Source organism: Entelurus aequoreus, linkage group LG05 (genome assembly GCF_033978785.1).
Source record: "Entelurus aequoreus isolate RoL-2023_Sb linkage group LG05, RoL_Eaeq_v1.1, whole genome shotgun sequence".
In the NCBI taxonomy this organism is placed as follows: domain Eukaryota; kingdom Metazoa; phylum Chordata; class Actinopteri; order Syngnathiformes; family Syngnathidae; genus Entelurus; species Entelurus aequoreus.
In genome coordinates, this window is record NC_084735.1 from 20,447,397 (window position 1) to 20,470,928 (window position 23,532).

General features: G+C 42.7%; 1 protein-coding gene across 3 annotated transcripts; it reads left to right on the forward strand.

Moving 5' to 3' along the window:
• The first annotated feature begins 642 nt into the window (after positions 1 to 642).
• On the forward strand, positions 643 to 22,778 carry pithd1 (PITH (C-terminal proteasome-interacting domain of thioredoxin-like) domain containing 1). 3 transcript variants are annotated; one of them, XM_062047367.1, is made up of 7 exons: positions 643 to 696; positions 6,418 to 6,620; positions 11,652 to 11,695; positions 11,845 to 11,922; positions 14,159 to 14,263; positions 14,358 to 14,466; positions 22,409 to 22,778. In XM_062047367.1, the coding sequence occupies exons 2-7, from the start codon at positions 6,426 to 6,428 to the stop codon at positions 22,508 to 22,510; spliced, it is 633 nt and encodes a 210-aa protein (XP_061903351.1). In that variant the 5' UTR covers positions 643 to 696; positions 6,418 to 6,425; the 3' UTR covers positions 22,511 to 22,778. The 3 variants fall into 3 exon arrangements, with proteins under 3 accessions (XP_061903351.1, XP_061903349.1, XP_061903350.1); XM_062047365.1 differs by lacking the exon at positions 643 to 696 and adding an exon at positions 6,218 to 6,321; XM_062047366.1 differs by lacking the exon at positions 643 to 696 and adding an exon at positions 6,265 to 6,317.
• Positions 22,779 to 23,532: the final 754 nt, after the last annotated feature.

The following is a 23,532-nucleotide window of genomic DNA, read 5'->3' on the forward strand; positions in this document are numbered from 1 at the left end:
TAAGCAGTCAGAAATATGTGTGTTTTGAATCTTGATTTGAAGAGGGATATTGAGTCTAAGTTATGTAGGAATTTGCCCCAAGGCCAGAAAAGTATCATCTCAAATTTTGGGGTGTTAAATGTGAACAATTTTAATGGATATTTAAGGTTGAATGACATATTGCCTTAGACTTAATCAGACGGAATCGAATCTTTTCCGTGAGACATTAACACCAGATGTATTTTGAAAACCTAACCAGGAAGTAAACATACGCAATGGCAGTCAATAATTGTTTATATTTTGGAAAGAAATGTTCTCTAGTAATGTTGATTTTCTTCGGAATGTACATCATAAATAACACACAGTAAAAAAAAAATAAACACTGTTTCAAATCATTCTCCGAGTGCAGAAATTGAGAATTTAAAAAAAAAGGGTAACTTGTAGTAATAAATATCAGATGGTCGCTGTTAGTATTGTTGCCTCCAGAAGAAGTGCACGCAAATATTCGCTTGTTTAAACTTTTATCGTCCCACTTATGCCAACACAGCCCAATTATAACTAGTATATTTAGTATATTTTATATATGTCCTCATCCCTTATTATCTCAACACCTCAACACTTCCTTATTCACCAATCAGGCGTGGTACGTTCATGACCATGGGAACTCTTGACATCACAAACACAACATCAACCCAAGCTAGTCGTTGCGATATTTTGGTAAGAGTGCCGTTTTTTGTGTCTTGTACTATACTTATACCGAAGTTGTTCGTCGCGTATACCATCAATGTTACATATAAAAAAATAGCTAAGTTTCACACTCATTTTTTTAGCCATTCAAAACATGAGTTTTAGAATGAAGTGCATAACCGGAAGTAAACATCAGACGGCATAAACTGCTGTTCATGTTTCGGTATGATTGTTGTTATTCTACTACTTATACAAAATTCGTTGGTTGTGTAGATTATTAAAAGTTCAAAGTAATTTTCAATTCAATTCAAAACACGAGTCTTAGGATGAAAAGCATAATCGGAAGTAAAATCAGACAGCATAAACCGCTGTTGATATTTTGATAAGATTGTTGTTATTGTACTACTTATACGAAATGTGTTGGTGCGTATACCATTAATATTACATACAAGAATAGCTAAAGTTCAAGGTAGTTTTCATTGCGATTCAAAATACGAGTTTTAGGATGAAAAGCATAACCGGAAGTAAAAAAAAAAATCCGTGTTGGGTTTTACTACACGTACCAAATTTGATGTTCGCTTATGCCATCAATGTCACATATAAACTAAAGTTCACAACATTACACACATTTTCGTTGCGATTCAAAACACGAGTTTTAGGATGAAAAGCAAGTAAAAATCAGACGACATAAACCGCTCATATTTTGGTAAGATTTTACTTTTACCAAATGTCTCGGTTGTGTATACTGTTCATGTTACATATAAAAATAGCTAAGTTTCACGCTCATTTTCTTAACCATTCAAAATGTTAATTTTTAGGATTAAAAGCATAACATAGCATAAATCTCCTCTCTGAGCTGCCACCTTACCGTGGTAGAGGAGTTTGCGTGTCCCAATGATCCTAGGAGCTATGTTGTCCGGGGGCTTTAGGCCCCCTGGTAGGGTCTCCCAAGACAAACTGGTCCTAGGTGAGGGATCAGACAAAGAGCAGCTCGAAGACCTCAATGAGAAATAAAAACTATGGACCCAGATTTCCCTCGCCCGGACGCGGGTCACCGGGGCCCCCCTCTGGTGCCAGGCCCGGAGGTGGGGCACGATGGCGAGCACCTGGTGGCCGGGCATGTCCCCATGGGGCCCGGCCGGGCACAGCCCGAAGAGGCAACGTGGGTTCCCCTCTCCAATGGGCTCACCACCCATAGCAGGGGTCATAGAGGTTGGGTGCGATGTGAGCCTCGGCTACAGAAGCTAGCTCTTGGGACGTGGAACGTCACCTCGCTGGGGGGGAAGGAGCCTGAGCTAGTGCGCGAGGTGGAGAAGTTCCGACTAGACACAGTCGGACTCACTTCGACGCCCAGCAAGGGCTCTGGAACCAGTTCTCTCGAGAGGGGCTGGACTCTCTTCTACTCTGGCGTTGCCGGCAGTGAGAGGCGACGGGCTGGGGTGGCAATTCTTGTTGCCCCCCCGGCTCAGAGCCTGCATGTTGGAGTTCAACCCGGTGGATGAGAGTGTAGCTTCCCTCCGCCTTCAGGTGGGGGAACGGGTCCTGACTGTGGACCGCAGATCAGAGTACCCACCCTTTTTGGATTCACTCGAGGGAGTACTTGAGAGTGCTCCCCCGGGTGATTCCCTCGTTCTACTGGGGGACTTTAACGCTCATGTTGGCAGCGACAGTGAAACCTGGAGAGGCGTGATTGGGAAGAATGGTTGCCCGGATCTGAACCCGAGCGGTGTTTTGTTATTGGACTTTTGTGCCCGTCACAGATTGTCCATAACGAACACCATGTTCAAACATAAGGGTGTCCATATGTGCACTTGGCACCAGGATACCCTAGGCCGCAGTTCCATGATCGACTTTGTAGTTGTGTCGTCGGATTTGCGGCCTCATGTTTTGGACACTCGGGTGAAGAGAGGGGCGGAGCTTTCTACCGATCACCACCTGGTGGTGAGTTGGCTGCGATGGTGGGGGAGGATGCCGGACAGACCTGGCAGGCCCAAACGCATTGTGAGGGTTTGCTGGGAACGTCTGGCAGAGTCTCCTGTCAGAGAGAGTTTAAATTCCCACCTCCGGAAGAACTTTGAACATGTCACGAGGGAGGTGCTGGACATTGAGTCCGAATGGACCATGTTCCGCACCTCTATTGTCGAGGCGGCTGATTGGAGCTGTGGCCGCAAGGTAGTTGGTGCCTGTCGTGGCGGTAATCCTAGAACCCGTTGGTGGACACCGGCGGTGAGGGATGCCGTCAAGCTGAAGAAGGAGTCCTATCGGGTTCTTTTGGCTCATAGGACTCCTGAGGCAGCGGACAGGTACCGACAGGCCAAGCGGTGTGCGGCTTCGGCGGTCGCGGAGGCAAAAACTCGGACATGGGAGGAGTTCAGGGAAGCCATGGAAAACGACTTCCGGACGGCTTCGAAGCGATTCTGGACCACCATCCGCCGCCTCAGGAAGGGGAAGCAGTGCACTATCAACACTGTGTACGGTGAGGATGGTGTTCTGCTGACCTCGACTGCGGATGTTGTGGATCGGTGGAGGGAATACTTCGAAGACCTCCTCAATCCCACCAACATGTCTTCCTATGAGGAAGCAGTGCCTGGGGAATCTGTGGTGGGCTCTCCTATTTCTGGGGCTGAGGTTGCTGAGGTAGTTAAAAAGCCCCTCGGTGGCAAGGCCCCGGGGGTGGATGAGATCCGCCCGGAGTTCCTTAAGGCTCTGGATGCTGTGGGGCTGTCTTGGTTGACAAGACTCTGCAGCATTGCATGGACATCGGGGGCGGTACCTCTGGATTGGCAGACTGGGGTGGTGGTTCCTCTCTTTAAGAAGGGGAACCGGAGGGTGTGTTCTAACTATCGTGGGATCACCCTCCTCAGCCTTCCCGGTAAAGTCTATTCAGGTGTGCTGGAGAGGAGGCTACGCCGGATAGTCGAACCTCGGATTCAGGAGGAACAGTGTGGTTTTCGTCCTGGTCGTGGAACTGTGGACCAGCTCTATACTCTCGGCAGGGTCCTTGAGGGTGCATGGGAGTTTGCCCAACCAGTCTACATGTGTTTTCTGGACTTGGAGAAGGCATTCGACCGTGTCCCTCGGGAAGTCCTGTGGGGAGTGCTCAGAGAGTATGGAGTATCGGACTGTCTGATTGTGGCGGTCCGCTCTCTGTATGATCAGTGCCAGAGTTTGGTCCGCATTGCCGGCAGTAAGTCGGACACGTTTCCAGTGAGGGTTGGACTCCGCCAAGGCTGCCCTTTGTCACCGATTCTGTTCATAACTTTTATGGACAGAATTTCTAGGCACAGTCAAGGCGTTGAGGGGATCTGGTTTGGTGGCTGCAGGATTAGGTCTCTGCTTTTTGCAGATGATGTGGTCCTGATGGCTTCATCTGGCCAGGATCTTCAGCTCTCGCTGGATCGGTTCGCAGCTGAGTGTGAAGCGACTGGGATGAGAATCAGCACCTCCAAGTCCGAATCCATGGTTCTCGCCCGGAAAAGGGTGGAGTGCCATCTCCGGGTTGCGGAGGAGACCCTGCCCCAAGTGGAGGAGTTCAAGTACCTCTAAGTCTTGTTCACGAGTGAGGGAAGAGTGGATCGTGAGATCGACAGGCGGATCGGTGCGGCGTCTTCAGTAATGCGGACGCTGTATCGATCCGTTGTAGTGAAGAAGGAGCTGAGCCGGAAGGCAAAGCTCTCAATTTACCGGTCGATCTACGTTCCCATCCTCACCTATGGTCATGAGCTTTGGGTTATGACCGAAAGGACAAGATCACGGGTACAAGCGGCCGAAATGAGTTTCCTCCGCCGGGTGGCGGGGCTCTTCCCTTAGAGATAGGGTGAGAAGCTCTGCCATCCGGGGGGAGCTCAAAGTAAAGCTGCTGCTCCTCCACATCGAGAGGAGCCAGATGAGGTGGTTCGGGCATCTGGTCAGGATGCCACCCGAACGCCTCCCTAGAGAGGTGTTTAGGGCACGTCCGACCGGTAGGAGGCCACGGGGAAGACCCAGGACACGTTGGGAAGACTATGTCTCCCGGCTGGCCTGGGAACGCCTCGGGATCCCCCGGGAGGAGTTGGACAAAGTGGCTGGGGAGAGGGAAGTCTGGGCTTCCCTGCTTAAGCTGCTGCCCCCGCGACCCGACCTCGGATAAGCGGAAGAAGATGGATGGATGGATGGAAAAGCATAACCGGAAGTAATAAAGTTGTTTTTACCACTTATGCAAAATGTATCGGTTGCGTATCCGTATACTATTATTGGTAAATATAAAAATAGTTAAGGTTCACAGTATATTTTAGCGATTTAAAACATTGAGATTTGGGATGCAAAGCATCACCGGAAGTGAATGTCATAGAGTATAAATAAACCATTGTTCATATTTTAGTAAGAGGTTTGTTATTTTACTACTCATACCAAATTTGTTGTTCGCTTATGCCATCAATGTCACATATAAAAATAGCTAAAGTTCACAACTTTACACACATTTTCGTTGTAATTAAAAAAACACAAGTTTTAGGATGGAAAGCATAACCGAAAGTAAAAATCAGACGGCAAAAACTGCTGTTCATATTTTGGTAAGATTGTACTTTTACCAAATGTATCGGCTGTGCATATTGTTCATGTTACATATAAAAATAGGTAAGTTTTACACTAATTTTCTTAACCATTCAAAATGTTATTTTTTAGGATGAAAAGCATAACCGGAAGTAAATATTATATTATATAGCTGCTGTTTCATTTGTTGGTAATAACGTTTTTTTCACCACTTATGCAAAATGGATTGGTTGCGTATACAATTATTGGCAAATATAAAAATAATTAAGGTTCACAATGTAATTTAGGGATTTAAACATTGAGATTTCGGATGAAAAGCATAACCGGAAGTGAATGTCAGAGAGTATAAATAAACCATTGTTCATATTTTAGTAAGAGGTTTGTTATTTTACTACTCATACCAAATTTGTTGTTCGCTTATGCCATCAATGTCACATATAAAAATAGTTAAAGTTCACAACTTTACACACATTTTCGTTGCAATTAGAAAAAACACGAGTTTTAGGATCGAAAGCATAACCGAAAGTAAAAATCAGACGGCAAAAACTGCTGTTCATATTTTGGTAAGATTGTACTTTTACCAAATGTATCGGCTGCGTATATTTTCCATGTTACATATAAAAATAGCTAAGTTTCACACTCATTTTCTTAGCCATTCCAAATGTATTTTTTTAGGATGAGAAGCATAACCGTAAGTAAACATCAGACTGTATAGCTGCTGTTTCATTTTCTGGTAATAAAGTTTTTTTCCACACTTATGCAAAATGTATCGGTTGCGTATACTATTAATGGTAAATATAAAAATAGTTCAGCTTCACAATGTAATTTAGCGATTCAAAACATTGAGATTTAGGATGCAAAGCATAACCGGAAGTGAATGTCAGAGAGTATAAATAAACCAATGTTCATATTTTAGTCAGAGGTTTTTTATTTTACTACTCATACCAAATTTGTTGTTCGCCTATGCCATCAATGTCACATATAAAAATAGCTAAAGTTCACAAATTTTCTTAGCGATTCAAAACATTGAGTTTTAGTGTGAAAAGCCTAACCCGGAAGTATATGTCAACCAGCGTCTAAAGCCAGCTGGTGTAACACGCTGCCAAATGAAAGTTGTCTATGTCAGTAAGTCTCCACGCCAACGTCGTCCCTCGCTTCCACTTCCACTCCTTCTTTTCGGGTCACTTTCAACAAAATAAAAGGTCCCTTCCGTCTCCACAGCCACCATAATGTCGGGACACGGACACGGCCATCACGACCACGGCTGCAGCTGCGAGGGCTCCCATGAGCCCGCCGAGAGAGGCGTCGAGTACGGCCTGTATCAGCGGATCGACCTGGACAAGATGCAGTGTCTGAACGAGAGCAGGGACGGCGACGGCAGGCTGGTGTTCAAGCCGTGGGACCAGCGGAAAGACCGGGACAAGGTAGGCCGCCCGGCTGGCCACCCAAACAAACTTTAATGAGACTTGAATGCCATTTTACAAAGTCCGTCTTTGACCGATTGAAATGAGCAGAGTCGTTTCAAATATCGATATCAACAACATATTGCACAGAAAGCCAGGGGCACAAATACTATATTGACAACTACATTAAGTATAACATAGTCAATAGCCATGTGTTTATATGAAAGATAATGTTCAAAGTATATATGAAAAGTAGAGATGTCCGATATCGGCCGATAAATGCTTTAAAATGTAATATCGGTATCTGTTTAAAAAAGTAAAATGTATGACTTTTTAAAACGCCGCTGTACAGAGTGGTACACGGACGTAGGGAGAAGTACGGAGCAGTTGCGTCTCCCAGTCATACTTGCCAACCCTCCCGATTTTCACAGGAGACTCCCGAATTTCAGTGCCCCTCCCGAAAATCTCCCGGGGCAACCATTCTCCCGAATTTCTTCCGATTTCCACCCAGACAACAATATTGGGGGCCTTTGCGTGCCGGCCCAATCACATAATTTCTACGGCTTTTCGCACGAGTGAATGCCAAGCATACTTGGTCAACAGTCATACAGGTCACACTGAGGGTGACCGTATAAACAACTTTAACACTGTTACAAATATGCGCCACACTGTGAACCCACACCAAACAAGAATGACAAACACATTTCGGGAGAACATCCCCACCGTAACACAACATAAACACAACAGAACAAATACCCAGAACCCTTTTGCAGCACTAACTCTTCTGGGACGCTACAATATACACCCCCCGCTACCAAACTGAAACTATTACTATTACAGAAGATGTCAGGTTCAAACACTGATGACATCTATTAAACAAGACAAGAAGCAAGGAATTAAAATTAGGCTCGATGAGGAGAAACGTGTAGACACTGTACCCTTTTACAGTGTCGTCCCACGCTCCTGACGAAATATTGTACGCCTCCTCTTTTATTTGGACTTTCCCTGATTACATGGCAACAGCTGTTTCTAAGGGAGGGGGTCGTAAACAGCCATCACCTTTGGTTGCAGAACAGTTCAAAGAAAAGTTCGTAAAACAGTTCAAACAAAAGGTCGCCTGGAGGGGAGTAAGGTCCTGCTTCCTCTTCGCTCTGTAGTTCTTGGGTCAAAACAAAATCTTTCTACGGATTACAATAGAAGAAAGAAACAGAACACCTTCATGTTGCTTCCCATCCTACACAGTGGAGTTTAACAAGCCTTTTGTTTGGTAGGATCAAAGACAGCTTTTGTCTGCTCGCCGGGAACTCATTGAAACACAAAGTTTTGTGATAACCTAGATACAATTATTCTAACATAAAGGACATGTTGACTCAGGTAAAATGGAGAAAAATAAATAGCATCCGATAACTCCTACTGTAGTGAAGTCCATTCGTTATTTATTCATTATTTTATTGGCATTATTTAAAAGGTAAACAAAACCAAATAAATGGGTTGCAACTTTGAAAGAAAATGTTCTCTAGACACAATACCTTTTTAGGGAAAAATTTGGGCTCCAATATAAACTTAAATAGTAAGGTCGTTTTAGAATCACGCCCATAAATGAGCTATGACGATGCCGTTCGAAGCCGTGTTAAATGAGCAATTATGTCTATGGGCTTTTGAATGGGCATGGCCGCGACGAAAAACCGAACTGAAACTATTACAAAAGGACATGTTGACTCAGGTCAAACGAGGGAAAAAATAGTATCTGACAGTGTTTCCCACACATTCATTTATTTGTGGCGGCCCGCCACGAAAGAATTACGTCCGCCACAAATAAAAATTTAAAAAAATTATTTATATATTTTTTGTCCTGTCCAGCTTCTCAGGCAAATCATAAAGTTGATGCCCATATAGGCTGTTCAGATTTACTTTACAAAAGAGAAGTGTAGGATACTTCTCTTGTTGCCTTATTTGTATTTGACCACTACTGTTTTCTGTTTATTTGTTACTGACTGTGGCAGGACACCTCTGCCTCTGTTTCACTTTATGTTGCTGGTAAATAATATGGTTGTAGTAGTAGGCTAAAGTTAAATTATTTAGTATGCTCTAATTAAAGGGGCAGAGCTTTAAGAGACATTTTAGCTTTTATGTTTTATAAGATATATTTTTTGTAAGAACCACAATTAATAAATATATTTCAGTGAATAACTTATTGTTCAAATCTGTATATAAATATGTACATAAAGTGTTGTAATTATATTGTAAAATGGATGGATGGATGGACGTTTAAAAGAAAACTGTTATTATTAATTAGTAAGTATACATTTTTTGAGCCTTTTTAGAGAAAATCATATCATTGTAGTAAATTATGCAAATTACTCGAAGATGTCATGGTGACCACGCCCATAGCCACGCCCCCACCGCCACAGGTATCTTGGCAGTTTATGGGAAACACTGTCTGATATCTCCTACTTTAGTGAAGTCCATTCAAAACTGCAGTGTGGCTTTGGCATTATTTAAAAAGTAAACAAAACAAATTAAATGGGTAACAACTTTGAAATAAAATGTTCTTTAGACACAATACCTTTTTAGGGGAAAAGTTGGGCTCCAATACAAACTTAGATAGTAAGGTCGTTTTAGAAATATGCCCAGAAATCAGCCATGGCGATGCCGTTCGAAGCCATGTTAAATGAGCAATTATCTCTACGGGCTTTTGAATGGGCATGGCCGCGACACTGCTAAACCAAATTGAAACTATTACTGTTACAAAAGGACATGTTGACTCAGGTCAAACGGGGAAAATAAATAGCATCTGATACCTCCTACTGTAGTGAAGTCCATTCCAAAACTGCAGTGTGGCTTTGGAAAATGTTTAAAAAGTAAACAAAACAAAATAAATGGGTAACAACTTTGAAAAAAAATGTTCTATAGACACAATTAAAAATTGCATGTCAAGTTTTAGTATTGATTAGAATTAGGATGGTATCAATATGGAATCTCAGTATTGAATCAGTACAGCGAGCCACAAAACATTAAAAGCCTTATTAAAATGTTATAATGAAGGCAACACATGATGTAAGTGTCTATATTAGCCTACTATCGAAGGCTGACGCAAATCTTTGTTGACAGAAATGTTGTATTTTAATTTTTATTCTACACATTTTTACAACATTGGAAACCATTAGTAAAATGGAGGCTTCTCACAGGATGAGATACCTTCTCAGAATGGACAAAGGTATAGATGTGTGTGTCCAAGTTAAAGGCAACGGCAGGCTGTCTTCTTCTAATAGATTTATTACAATCTTTGCAAGCTGGGTAACATTTGCTGTGGTCTGGAACAACATAGCACACAAACATCTATGAGAAATGCAGCCAATATTACATACAAATAATGTCATGAGACAGGCAAATATAAATTAAACACACAGAGGACATAAGTAAAGGAAATTAAATGAGCTCAAATATACCTACAAACGAGGCATAATGATGCAATATGTACATACAGCTAGCCTAAATGGCATGTTAGCATCGATTAGCTTGCAGTCTTGCACTGACCAAAATATGCCTGATTAGCGCTCCGCACAAGTCAGTACCATCAACAAAGCTCGCCTTTGTGCATTCACGCACAGCATAAAATGTTTGGTGGACAAAATGAGACAGAATGAGTGGCATAAAACACGTCTTTCTGTGGCAGCATGAGAGAAAGTTGTACATGTAAACAAACTACGATGAGTTCAAGGATCGCTTAAATTAGTAGGACAAAACGGTGCTTGCCAAATACCCTCATCAGTGAAGCATGTATAACATAAACAGTGGGATTTCTAACAATTAGGAAGGTTTGTGTCATGTTTGTCCTCCTACAGAATATATATTAAAACAAAAAATATATGTTTTTCTTCATTTTTTTCCATTTTCACACATCTCTGAAAAAGGGCGGCGCTAAAGAGCCGCATGCGGCTCTAGGGCCACGTGGTTGCTGACCCCCGATCTAGAGTTTTAAGCACCAAAAGTAAAAAAAATAATGTATGACCTATTTTTTACACTTTTATGAGTGGGGTCCTTCTGAATTTTTGTGTATTTTTTTTAAACTGTCATCGCTCAAAAAATATTAATCAATGTTGTTGGGAATTATTGACCTATTTAAGGCTCCAATTAATTCACATTAAATAATACATTTTGTAATGTTTTTTGGGGGGGATATTGCATATTTTGTAGAGATGTACAAATTGCGATTCTAAATCGATTCATATTTTTAAGTCGATTTAAAAAAAAAAAAACAGTATAACAATTTTTTTTTTTAAACCATCACTTTTATTAAAAATATGTTTTTAGGCCCCTTCCATTCAACCAAAAGGAGTTTTTCTAACCTGTAGCCTGTTTAAAAAAATAAATACAATTATAATTAATACACAAAATAAAACATTGCGAGAATGGAGAATTGATTCTGAATCGAATCGTCACGGCAGGAATCAGAACTGGATCGAATCATTAGGTGCCCAAAGATTGACACCCCTAATATTTTGTGTTTTTGCCATAAAAAAATTTTGTTTTCTTTAACAAAAATAAAACCTGAAAAAAAACCATCATATTGAGCGATTTAAGCATTGGAAAAAATAGATATAAATGATAAATGGGTTATACTTGTATAGCGCTTTTCTACCTTCAAGGTACTCAAAGCGCTTTGACGGTATTTCAACATTCACCCATTCACACACACATTCACACACTGATGGCGGGAGCTGCCATGCAAGGCGCTAACCAGCAGCCATCAGGAGCAAGGGTGAAGTGTCTTGCCCAAGGACTAGGATGGTAGAAGGTGGGGATTGAACCCCAGTAACCAGCAACCCTCCGATTGCTGGCACGGCCACTCTACCAACTTCGCCACGCCGTCCCAATGTTACTTATGTTACTTACTTGAGGGGAGCCCTAAAGGTTTAAAAAAAAAAAAAAAATCAATGTATTGGGTTTGAAAATTAAAAAAGAAAAGAAAATGGCCCCCGATTGTACACCCCTGTGCTAGATGGATGAGTGTGTGAAATGATGCAGTAATTGCTGGTATTTGCCCTACAGTACGTGGAGAGTGACGCCGATGAAGAGCTGCTGTTCAATATTCCGTAAGTTGTACGTTTGTTTTTTCTTGATGATTCGGCGTAATCACACACGCCACTTGTTTTGTTCTTTGAAGCCTCTTCGTTTTTCCGTCACGGCAGGATTGTCTTGCGGCGTTTGGTTGCCATGGCGATGACGCTCGTCTCCTCCTTAGTTTCACAGGTAGCGTCAAGCTGAAAGGAGTCATCATCTCTGGGGAGGACGACGGCTCACACCCGGCAGAGATACGACTGTGAGTGGGACCGCGTCGACATAAGCGGTTGTCGACCAAACCAAACATAGTCACTACTTTGTGTTGGCGCGCCTTGGATACATTTGGACTGCTACAAATTGTCTGCCAGAGAACAAGACAACATAGCAGGAGGGAGCAGTGTTGCCAACTTAGCAACTTTTTTCCTTATATAAACATCAATCACTTGTCAGGTCACACTTGGGCGTATGTGTCCTTTTTCAAAAAATGCATATTCTACCTGTTTTTGGCGCATTTCCAAGCATAAAAAGAGCTAAATTAACTAAAAATACCAAAACTAAAGTAGTATGGGCCACTGAATGGAAAGAAAACTGCACCATTCGCCACCAATTAGCACACTAGTTGTCAGCAAGCGATTAGCACAGTAGTTGTTAGCACGCGATTAGTGCAGTAGCTGTCAGCTACGGATTAGCACAGTAGTTAGCAAGAGATTAATGCAGTAGTTGTCTGCTAGCGATTAGCATACTAGTTGTCAGCAAGTGATTAGTGCACTAGTTGTCAGCTAGTGTTTACCCCACTAGTGGTCCGCTAGCGATTAGCACTCTAGTTGTTAGCAAGCGATTGGTGCAGTAGTGGTCGGCTAGCAATTAACACGCTAGTTGTCAGCAAGCGATTATCACACTAGTTTCCAGCAAGCAATTAGCACTGTAGCTGTCAGCTAGCGATTAGCACATTAGTTGTCAGCTCGCGATTAACGCACTCAGTGTCAGCAAACGATTAACGCAATTGTTGTCAGCAAGCGATTAGTGCACTAGTTGTCAGCTAGCGATGAACGCACTCAATGTTAGCAAGCGATCGGCGCACTTGTTGTCACCTGGCGATCATTCTTTGTCAGCCAGTGATTAGCGCACTCGTCAGCTAGCAATGGATGCACTCAATGTTAGCAAGCGATTAGTGCACTGGTTGTCGGCAAGCGATTAGCACACTCGTTGTCAGCAAGCGATTAGCACTGTAGCTGTCAGCTAGTGATTAGCACATTAGTTGTCAGCTAGGGATTAACACACTCGTCAGCAAGTGATTAGTGCACTAGTTGTCAGCTCGCGATTAACGCACTCAGTGTTAGCGAGCGATTAGCGCTCTAGTTGTCAGCAAACAAATAACGCACTTGTCAGCAAGCGATTAGTGCACTAGTTGTCAGCTAGTGATGAACACACTAAATGTTAGCAAGCGATCGGCGCACCCGTTGTCAGCTGGCGATTAGCGCACTCGCTTTCAACTAGCAATGAACACACTCAATGTTAGCAAGCAATTTGCGCACTAGTTGTCAGCAAGCGATTAGCGAACTCAGTGTTAGCAAGCGATTAGTGCACTTGTTGTCAGCAAGCGATTAGTGCACTAGTTGTCAGCTAGTGATGAACGCACTAAATGTTAGCAAGCGATCGGCGCACTAGTTGTCAGCTGGCAATCAACACATTTTTTTGTCAGCTAGCGATTAGCGCACTCGTTTTCAATTAGCAATGAACACACTCAATGCTAGCAAGCGATTTGCGCACTAGTTGTCAGCAAGCGATTAGCGCTCTCAGTGTTAGCAAGCGATTAGCGCACTAGTTGTCAGCAAACGATCAACGCACTTGTTGTCAGCAAGCGATTAGTGCACTAGTGGTCAGCTAGCGATGAACACACTCAATGTTAGAAAGCGATCGGCGCACTCGTTGTCAGCTAGCAATGAACGCACTCAATGTTAGCGAGCGATTAGCACACTGGTTGTCTGCAAGCGATTAGCACACTCGTTGTCAGCAAGCGATTAGTGCACTTGTTGTCAGCTAGCGATTAACACATTCGTTGTCAGCAAGTGATGTTAGCAAGCGATTAGCGCACTCGTCTGTAAGCGACTAGCGCACTCACTGTCAGCAACCGATTAGTGCACTTGTTGGCAGCTAGTGAATAACCAATTGTTGTCATCAAGTGATGTTAGCAAGCAATTAGTGCACTGGTTGTCAGCTAACGATTAGCACAGTAGTTGTCAGCAAGCGATTAACACACTCAATGTCAGCTAGTGATTAGTGCACTAGTTGTCAGCTAGAGATGAACGCACTCAATGTGAGTAAGCGATTAGCACACCATTTGTCATCTAGCAATTAGCGCATTGGTTGTCGGCTAGCGATTAGTGCACTAGCTGCCAGAGGCTGATGACGGCTTGTCCTGACAAGCAGAGTGGACTTAAACCATTTGGGCTGTAAGACCGAGCAAACCTTGCTAATGGAAATGTTGCCTTCAGGTACAAGAACATCCCTCACATGTCTTTTGACGACACTGGCAGAGAACCAGAACAAGCCTTCAGACTCAACCGAGACCCGGACGCTCAGCTGGAGTACCCAACAAAGTGAGGCTCACTGTGGTTAAAATAAAAAGACTTGTTGTTCGGGGATGACTAAGCCTTTTTTCTGTGTGTGTGTGTGTGTGGGGGGGGCGTCTAGAATTGCTCGTTTTTCCAACGTCCAGCACCTGTCCATCCATATCTCCAAGAACTTCGGAGACGAGAACACCCGTATCTACTACATCGGCCTGAGAGGGGAATTCTCGGAGGTGAGTTTTTTTTACTTTCCACGTCACGTGTGGATTACTTCTTTGTGAGGATGAACTCAAACACACTATTTCCTGCACGTTGCCTCTGTCTCTGCGTTCGGGGGTCCAGCCCTAACAGATCATGACATCTTTTAGTTGATTATTTTGCTGCGATGCGATAATAAAAAAAAAAAAGTGCATAGACCAAGTCACAAATGTCTATTTATGCACAATGTTTGGTCGTACGATTAACAAGATGGAATATGAAAAACTAGGAATGGGTATCTTTCACATTTGAACCGATACGGCACCAATCAGTACTTGACGATACCAATTTTTGGTACTTTGTTTTCTTACACTTTTGGGTCTCATTTGCACGTGTCATGTAGTCGACTTTGCATGCAGTTGTAATTCCAAGACATTATATGGCAGTATTGTATCAGCTACGGTGTGTTGTTGTGTAATCAGAAAGTAGTCTTTGCCATTAAGTTGAAGTATTGTCATTTGTTAAGTTTTACAAAGTGTTTATACTGTAAATATTGTAATTATAACACACCAGCTGTTTGATTGTAGTTGTAGTTTTCATTAACAAATTCTGAGGTGTTTAAAATCGGCAATTGAAATTGCTAATGCTAATTTGTAGCATGTACATTTTTGAAAAGTTACTTACTTACTTGCAGACATGCTTGCTTTATTAGCATGGGAAAGGGAGGGAATTTGGTACTTTTATTGGTACCGACCAAATTCTTTGGTACTACCGTCTTACCAAGTCACATAAAATCAATCCAGTTCAAACGGTCGTATTCGTAGCAAACTGCCCGATAGGAAGCACTTGGATGACAGGCTACACTTTTCAAAATGCGCTAGCTCGATGCTTATTCGCATTGGATATTCCATCTACGTGCTACTAATAGCGTTAGCGATTTTCCATGGCGATTCCAACACCTCCAAAATTGGTTCATGAAAGACGGGTAAAGACTCTGGGGGAGTCTTGTAGCAACAACCTTGCCGAGCCATTCCAGTGGTAAAACAAAACACAGGTTAGAATGTTTGTTTGAGAGGAACGAGAACTAATTCAAACGTTTCACTTCAATTGTCCATTCCTGGTAGTCAAATTGGTCACAGCTTTGCCTTGCAGCGTGGAAAGCTTCTCCAAGATGTAATCCAGTTTGCGATTTAGTTCAGTCTGAGTAACCACAACTCGGCTGCAAACAGGCGTATCTGTAGTTAACTGCCTGATAGAAAGCACTTGAATGTAAGGCTCCACTCTTTCACAATGCGCTACCTCAATGCTAATTCACATTTGATATGCCATGCACATGCTGCTTATTAACATTGGCGATTTTACATGGCGATTTCAACACCTCCATGGTTGGTGATGAAAACTAAGATGAACGTTACAGCTCGTGTGTAACAAGTACAGTACTTACTGTATAAACACTTTGTAGGACTCAACAAAAGACAAGACTGGCACATTAAAGGCCTACTGAAACCCACTACTACCGACCACGCAGTCTGATAGTTTATATATCAATGATGAAATCTTAACATTATAACACATGCCAATACGGCCGGGTTAACTTATAAAGTGACATTTTAAATTTGCCGCTAAACTTCCGGTTCGAAACGCCTCTGAGGATGACGTATGCGCGTGACGTAGCCCGGCGAACACGGGTATGCCTTCCACATTGAAGCCGATACGAAAAAGCTCTGTTTTCATTTCATAATTCCACAGTATTCTGGACATCTGTGTTCGTGAATCTGTTTCAATCATGTTCATTGCATTATGGAGAAGGAAGCCGAGCAAGCAAAGAAGAAAGTTGTCGGTGCGAAATGGACGTATTTTTCGAACGTAGTCAGCCACAACAGTACACAGCCGGCGCTTCTTTGTTTACATTCCCGAAAGATGCAGTCAAGATGGAAGAACTCGGATAACAGAGACTCTAACCAGGAGGACTTTTGATTTGGATACACAGACGCCTGTAGAGAACTGGGACAACACAGACTCTTACCAGGATTACTTTGATTTGGATGACAAAGACGCAGACGTGCTACTGTGAGTATGCAGCTTTGGCTTTTTTTTGCGTATGTACGTAACTTTTTTAAAATATATAAGCTTTATGAACCTTGGGTTAGGTGAACGGTCTTTTGGGCTGAGTGATTGTGTGTGTTGATCATGTGTTTGAATTGTATTGGCGTGTTCTATGGAGCTAGGAGCTAGCAGAGGAGCTAGGAGCTAGCATAACACGTACCGTACCGTACGTGCGCGTCACGTACGTAACTTTTTAAAAATATATAAGCTTTATGAACCTTGGGTTAGGTGAACGGTCTTTTGGGCTGAGTGATTGTGTGTGTTGATCAGGTGTTTGAATTGTATTGGCGTGTTCTATGGAGCTAGGAGCTAGCAGAGGAGCTAGGAGCTAGCATAACAAACACGCAGGTGTTATTATGCAGGATTAATTTGTGGCATATTAAATATAAGCCTGGTTGTGTTGTGGCTAATAGAGTATATATATGTCTTGTGTTTATTTACTGTTGTAGTCATTCCCAGCTGAATATCAGGTACCGTGAGTATGCAGCCTTGGCTGCTAAACATTCGATAACTTGACCGTATGTGCGCGTCACGTACGTAACTTTTTAAAAATATATAAGCTTTATGAACCTTGGGTTAGGTAAACGGTCTTTTGGGCTGAGTGATTGTGTGTGTTGATCAGGTGTTTGAATTGTATTGGCGTGTTCTATGGAGCTAGGAGCTAGCAGAGGAGCTAGGAGCTAGCATAACAAACACGCAGGTGTTTTTATGCAGGATTAATTTGTGGCATATTAAATATAAGCCTGGTTGTGTTGTGGCTAATAGAGTATATATATGTCTTGTGTTTATTTACTGTTGTAGTCATTCCCAGCTGAATATCAGGTCACCCCTGGCTCTCACAGCATCTTCCCTATCTGAATAGCTTCAACTCCCCACTAGTCCTTCACTTGCACTTTACTCATCCACAAATCTTTCATCCTCGCTCAAATTAATGGGGAAATTGTCGCTTTCTCGGTCCGAATCTCTCTCACTTCATGCGGCCATCATTGTAAACAATAGGGAACTTTGCGTATATGTTCAACTGACTACGTCACGCTACTTCCGGTAGGTGCAAGCCTTTTTTTTATCAGATACCAAAAGTTGCAATCTTTATCGTCGTTGTTCTATACTAAATCCTTTCAGCAAAAATATGGCAATATCGCGAAATGATCAAGTATGACACATAGAATAGATCTGCTATCCCCGTTTAAATTAAAAAAATTCATTTCAGTAGGCCTTTAAAGCTAATGGCAAAGACTAATTCCTGATGACAGCAACAATGAAATGAATGCAGATAAGACTCAGAAGTTTGAGAACACAACATATCAACAACTGAAGAGCACAGTTATCATTATTACCGTATTTTTCGGAGTATAAGTCGCACCTGCCGAAAATGCATAATAAAGAAGGAAAAAAACATAAGTTGCACTGGAGTATCAATCGCATTTTTTGGGGAAATTTATTTGATAAAACCCAACCCCAAGAATAGACATTTGAAAGGCAATTTAAAATAAATAAAGAATAGTGAACAACAGACTGAATAAGTGTACGTTATATGAGGCATAAATAACCAACTGAGAACGTGCCCGGTATGTTAACGTAACATATTATGGTAAGAGTCATTCAAATAACTACAACATATAGAACATGCTATACGTTTACCAAACAATCTGTCACTCCTAATCGCTCTTACGTGAATGAGCTAAATAATATTATTTGATATTTGACGCTAATGTGTTAATAATTTCACACATAAGTCGCTCCTGAGTATAAGTCGCACCCCCGGCCAAACTATGAAAAAAAAACTGCGACTTATAGTCCGAAAAATACGGTACTGATATTCATTCCCAGGTACTGGGAATTTGTACTGTATCGGTTCAAGTGTGCAAGGTACCCAGCCCTAAGTGCAGCAAAATTATGAAAATATGGTTTAGTTTGATTTTACGTACCTCGGTAGTAGCAACCTAATCTGGTTGTTACCTATAAAACTACCTAATCTGGTTGTTACCTATAAAACTACCACATTCGGTTGAAGAAACGTGTGTCCTAATTAGGGGTGTAACGGTACGTGTATTTGTATTGAACCATTTCGGTACGGGGGGTTCGGTTCGGTTTGGAGATGTACCGAACGAGTTTCCACACGGACATATTAAGTAGCGTAACGCAGGTTGTGTGAACAATGCACACCGAGGCACAACACACGGCATGCTAGCAGCTAACGGGCTAGGATAGACTGACCATACGTCCTCTTTTCACCGGACATGTCCTCTTTTGCGGAGCTGTCAGGGCGGAGTTTCTTAAATGCCTCAAATGTCCGGCATTTTGAGTTAGAGTTGCATGTATTTTCAATGTACGTTCAGGGTTGGGAAGGGGTTAAAAACAAAACAAATGGTGTGCGCAGCAGCATTGGTGAGGGAGGGGCAGAGACAGAGAGAGCGAGAGAGTTATGATAAACGCGCATGTGTCGCCAGGCTCTGCTTTTTATCCACAGATTTATCAGATTTAATTTTTTATTATCTATAGCAGGGGTGTCAAAAGTGTGCCCCTGAGGCCATTTGCGGCCCCCAGCTAATGTTTTAAAGGCCCACGGCACATTCTAAAAATACTATTAAAATAAACAAAAACATAACAAAAGTGAAAAAAAAAAGCTTAAAGGTTAAATGTAATTTAGAAAAAGTTGCATTGTTGACTAATAAAACAAAGCTGTTTTTTTTCTTATTTCAAACTGTCATCGCTCAAAACATAATATTGAATCAAAATCAATGTTATTATGATTTATTGACCTATCCAAGGTTCCCATTACTTCACATCAAATATTCCACTAAGAAAAATATTTTTGGTGGAAGATTTTGCAAATTTGGTAAATAAGTAACACAAAAATGTATATTTTGTTGTTTTCTTACTTTACCGAAAATAAACCGAACCGTGACCTCTAAACCGAGGTACGTACCGAACCGAAATTTGTGTGTACCGTTACACCAGTGGTTCTTAACCTTGTTGGAGGTACCGAACCCCACCAGTTTCATATGCGCATTCACCGAACCCTTCTTTAGTTAAAAAAAAATTAAAAATTTAAATGTCAAATTCAAGACAAAGTTACGTTTTTTTTACTGGTGCACAAAATGAACCGTGCATGACCATCACCTTGTTCAAAGAACAAAACCAACAAAGTGCATTAAATCACAACAAACTACACACCTGCAAATCAGATGGGAAAATTGTTTGGGGGTATAAGTTTTTATTTACACGATGAGTCGGGTGTGTCTTGACCTCCGTGGTGGAGGCTCCGCCGAACCCCTGAGGCCGACTCACCCCTAGGGTTCGATCGAACCCAGGTTAAAGGCCTACTGAAATGAATTGTTTTTATTTAAACGGGGATAGCAGATCCATTGTATGTGTCATACTTGATCATTTCGCGATATTGCCATATTTTTGCTGAAATGATTTAGTAGAGAAAATCGATGATAAAGTTCGCAACTTTTGCTCGCTGATAAAAAAAGCCTTGCCTGTACCGGAAGTAGCGTGACGTCACAGGAGCTAGTATTCCTCACAATTCCCCGTTGTTTACAATGGAGCGAGAGATTCGGAGCGACAAAGCGACGATTACCCCATTCATTTGAGCGAGGATGAAAGATTCGTAGATGAGGATCGTTACAGTGAAGCACTAGAGAGGCAGTGATTGACGTATCTTTTTTCGCTCTGACCGTAACTTAGGTACAAGCTGGCTCATTGGATTCCACACTCTCTCCTTTTTCTATTGTGGATCACGGATTTGTATTTTAAACCACCTCGGATACTATATCCTCTTGAAAATGAGAGTCGAGCACGCGAAATGGACATTTAAAGTAACTTTTATCTCCACGACAATACATCGGTGACACACTTAGCTACTGAGCTAACGTGATAGCATCGTTCTCAAATGAAGATAGAAACAAAATAAATAAACCCCTGACTGGAAGGATAGACAGAAGACCAACAATACTATTAAACCATGTACATGTAACTACACGGTTAAAAATTCTCAGCCTGGTAAGGCTTAACAATGCTGTTGCTAACGACGCTAAGGCTAATTTAGCAACTTAGCAACCGGACCTCACAGAACTATGATAAAAACATTAGCGCTCCACCTACGCAAGCCAGCCCTCATCTTCCCATCAACAGCCATGCTCACCTGCGTTCCAGCGATCGACGGCGTGACGAAGGACTTCATCCGTGGGTTTGGCGGCAAGCATCGGCTAGGCCAGGGGTCGGCAACCCGCGGCTCCGGAGCCGCATGCGGCTCTTTGACCACTTTGATGCGGCTCAGCTGCATACTTGCCGACCCTCCCGGTTTTCCAACGACGCCCCCGATTTTCCCAGGAGACTGCCTCTCCTAGAAATCTCCCAGGATAAATATTATCTTATTTTCACTCTAATTACTTAATCAAGGGCGTGCCCTAATGGCACTGCATTAATTGTCCTCTATAGCATTTACAAACAGCGTGCCAGCCAGGCCACTTGTTGCTTTTACTTGCACACGTAGGCGACAGCAAGGCATACTTGTTCAACAGCCCCACAGCTTACACTGACGGTGGCCGTATAAGTTAAAGTTAAAAAGTTAACTTTAACACTGTTTCGTTACAAATATGCGCCACACTGTGAACCCACACCAAAAAAGAATGACAAAAACATTTCTGGAGAACATCCGCACCGTAACACAACACAACAAATACCCAGAATCCCATGCAGCCCTAACTCTTCCGCTACCACCAAACCCCCCCACACATCAACCCCCCCACCCCCTCTCCGTGCGTCGGTTGAGCGGAAGAGTTAGGGCTGCATGGGATTCTGGGTATTTGTTGTGTTGTGTTACAGTGCAGATGTTCTCCAGAAATGTGTTTGTCATTCTTTTTTGGTGTGGGTTCAAAGTGTGGCGCATATTTGTAACGTAACAGTGTTAAAGTTGTTTTTGTACGACTACCTTCAGTGTAAGCTGTGTGGCTGTTGAACAAGTATGCCTTGCTGTCACTTACGTGAGCAAGCAAAAGCTGCATTCTACATGTGGTCAAGCAGGTGCGCTGTTTGGGCAGGCTGTAGAGGGCGCTAAAAGCAGTGCCAGCACGTCCTGAAATTTGGGAGTCTCCCGGAAAATTGAGAGGGTTGGCAAGAAAGACGCTATCAAGCGCCATTCAATTAAAAGTCGCGGGCCGCACTAACATTAAATTTCCTTATTAAGATGCGTGCCGGTGCGTGTGTCAGAGACCCCTGGTTAACATAGCGCAAAGCAATTTAAGCTTTGTATGCGGTGTTTTTCATTTTAAATTTTCAAAATTTTTTTGTGGCTCCCATTGTTTTCTTTAATTTGTGAAACTTTCCAAAATGGCTCTTTGAGTGGTAAAGGTTGCCGACCCCTGGGCTAGGCGTAGTAAGTAGTTCTTGTTGTGTTGCTGTAAGTATTGTACTTAGCCGCTAATACACTGATCGATCCCACCTACAACGTTCTTCTTTGCAGCCTCCATTGTTCATTAAACAAATTGCAAAAGATTCACCAACACAGATGTCCAGAATACTGTGGAATTTTGTCAAAGAAAACAAGAGGTTTTTGTATCGGTTCGATGGGGTACAACCACTTCCGTGGATTTTGTAACGTCACTCGCATAAATCATATCCAAGGGAGTTTTTCAACCGGAAGTGTGGCGGGAATTTTAAAATTGCACTTTATAAGTTAACCCGGCCGTACTGGCAAGTGTTTCAATGTTAAGATTTCATCATTGATATATAAACTATCAGACTGCGTGGTCGGTAGTAGTGGCTTTCAGTAGGCCTTTAAGAACCACTGCGTTACACCCTTAATCCTAGTATATAACCAGGAGTTGTTTTTCACCTTTACTTCCTTTTTTGCACCCTTTGAAGGCTCACAGGCACGAAGTGACTATCTGCAACTACGAGGCGGCGGCCAACCCTGCAGATCACAAAGTGGAGAGCATCATCCCACAGACCAACTTCATCTCTTGAAGTGTCACAGGGAAGAAAGGAGGAGGCGGCGGCGGCCATCGACGGGCACAAGGATGCTTTTGTCGCCGCCTGCGTCAGCGGGCTGCCGACACGTGACGACCGCCACGCTACAGGCGACGCCCTGATCCTGACCGAGTGTCGCTTTTCTTTCCTTGGCAGTGAAGGCTTGATGAACCGGGATATAAGACTTTGTAACCCGCCAGTAGTCACGGCTGAAATAAAACACGGAGCGCTAACGCATTTCTTTGCTGATCCAGGGTCAGATCTCTGCAAGTTCTTCCTGCGTTTTCTTCAGGTACACTTCCTTCCTCGCACATCCCCGAAACAGCCACGCATGCAGGTCTTCAACAGGGGGTCTGCAGTAGTACTGCAGGGGGGATCGTGACATTTTTTGTTAAGTTAGACTTTTTTGTTAAGTTTTTTTAAATGTTTATATTCCCAATTTTTTCCAACACTGTAGTGTGTTTAGATAGATAGATGGTACTTTATTGATTGTTTATACGTAACAGTGGCATGGACCCCCTCCTCACTGTACTTTGCAGCTTTAAAATAAAAACCACGAGTAGATAAATGTGTTATTGTATTCATGTTAGCATTTAAGACAGCTAGTGATTAGCGTGGTTTTGATTACGTCATCATTTAGCGCTCTCTAGTCAGCTAGTGATTACCGCACTAGTTTACAGCTAGCGATTAGCAAGGCAATTGTGAGCTATCGATTAGCGCACCAGCTGCTGGCAATTAGCATGGCAATTATCTGCTAGTGGTTAGCGCACCCGTTGTCTCTGACTAGTACACCAGTTGTCAGCTAGCGATTAGCGCGTCCGTTGTTAGCAAGCGATAAGCGCAGCAGTTGTCGACGAGCAATCAACGCTCCAATTGACAGCAAGGAATTATTGCACTAGCTGTCAACTAGAGATTAGCACGCCAGTAAACTAGCGGTTAACATGCCAGTTGTCAGCTACCGATTAGCATGGCAGTTATCACAGCTAGCGATTAGCGCATCCCTTGTTAGCAAGCGATAA